The sequence below is a fragment of the Mandrillus leucophaeus genome, unplaced genomic scaffold, assembly GCF_000951045.1.
Source record: "Mandrillus leucophaeus isolate KB7577 unplaced genomic scaffold, Mleu.le_1.0 Scaffold80, whole genome shotgun sequence".
Classification (NCBI taxonomy): Eukaryota; Metazoa; Chordata; class Mammalia; order Primates; family Cercopithecidae; genus Mandrillus; species Mandrillus leucophaeus.
In genome coordinates, this window is record NW_012108697.1 from 5,554,853 (window position 1) to 5,555,763 (window position 911).

General features: G+C 39.5%; 1 protein-coding gene across 1 annotated transcript in view; it reads left to right on the forward strand.

Moving 5' to 3' along the window:
- Window positions 1-790: 790 nt before the first annotated feature.
- SMNDC1 (survival motor neuron domain containing 1) overlaps window positions 791-911 on the forward strand; it is a 16,876-nt gene continuing 16,755 nt past the window's right edge. The window contains exon 1 of the mRNA XM_011967571.1: window positions 791-908. Coding sequence (XP_011822961.1) covers window positions 791-908 — 118 coding nt within the window. The remainder of the gene's footprint in view (window positions 909-911) is intronic.

Consider the following 911-nt stretch of genomic DNA (forward strand, 5'->3'; position numbering starts at 1 on the left):
CGGGGAGGAGAGCAGCCTGGGTCGCTGTAACTCTTGGGGGCCTTTTCCGGCTCCCAGCCTTTGGTTGGACGGGAATTTTACGAGAGAGAAGAGTCCTCGGAAACGTCGTACATTTGCTTATAAACCATCAAAAAGGGTTAATTAGTGTCTTATTTTCAGGAAACTGAGTGAGCTGAATTTGGCGAAAGGCTCATTCCTTAGAACGTCTAAATGGGAGAGTACCTGTGCTGTTCTTTTTGCTGAAGTTAATGCAGCGATAAATAGTTAAGCGACTGGGCGAAAGATTTTTGTTCTGGAGACGCACTTTTAAATACACTCTTTATTGAATAGTTCACGTAAAGTTAGTTGTTTGTGTAGTTAAGTTAAAAACGTACTTGTTTGACTTTGGAAGCGTACTTTAGTGCTTAAAAGTAAGTATTTGGATTGTTTTTGAAAGTTTCGACTTTCCCAGCAGAGTAGTGCTTTTTAAAAAGGTAACGATTATTGAGCCGAACTCAGCACCTACCCTGTGGATAGGAGTTAAAAGAAAATTAGAAATTTCTTTGTATCTGTATGCTTTTTTAAAGTATGGACTGTATCTCAAGTTTATAATCTTCGGAAGCTGTTGCCTTTAAGTTTGTGGTTTAGGTGAAGTCTAAACTGAGAGTAAAGGTGACGGTGGTGAATTAAGCTGCAGTGTTAGAAGGAGTTGGAGGCAAAAACTGGTAATTCAGGCAGACAGGGAAGTTAGTTTTTTATGCCTTGATTTTTGGTTCAGTTTTCGTGGTCTAACCCTTTTTATTTTCCCCAGATGTCAGAGGATTTAGCAAAGCAGCTGGCAAGCTACAAAGCTCAGCTCCAGCAAGTTGAAGCTGCATTATCTGGAAATGGAGAAAATGAAGATTTGCTAAAATTGAAGAAAGATTTACAAG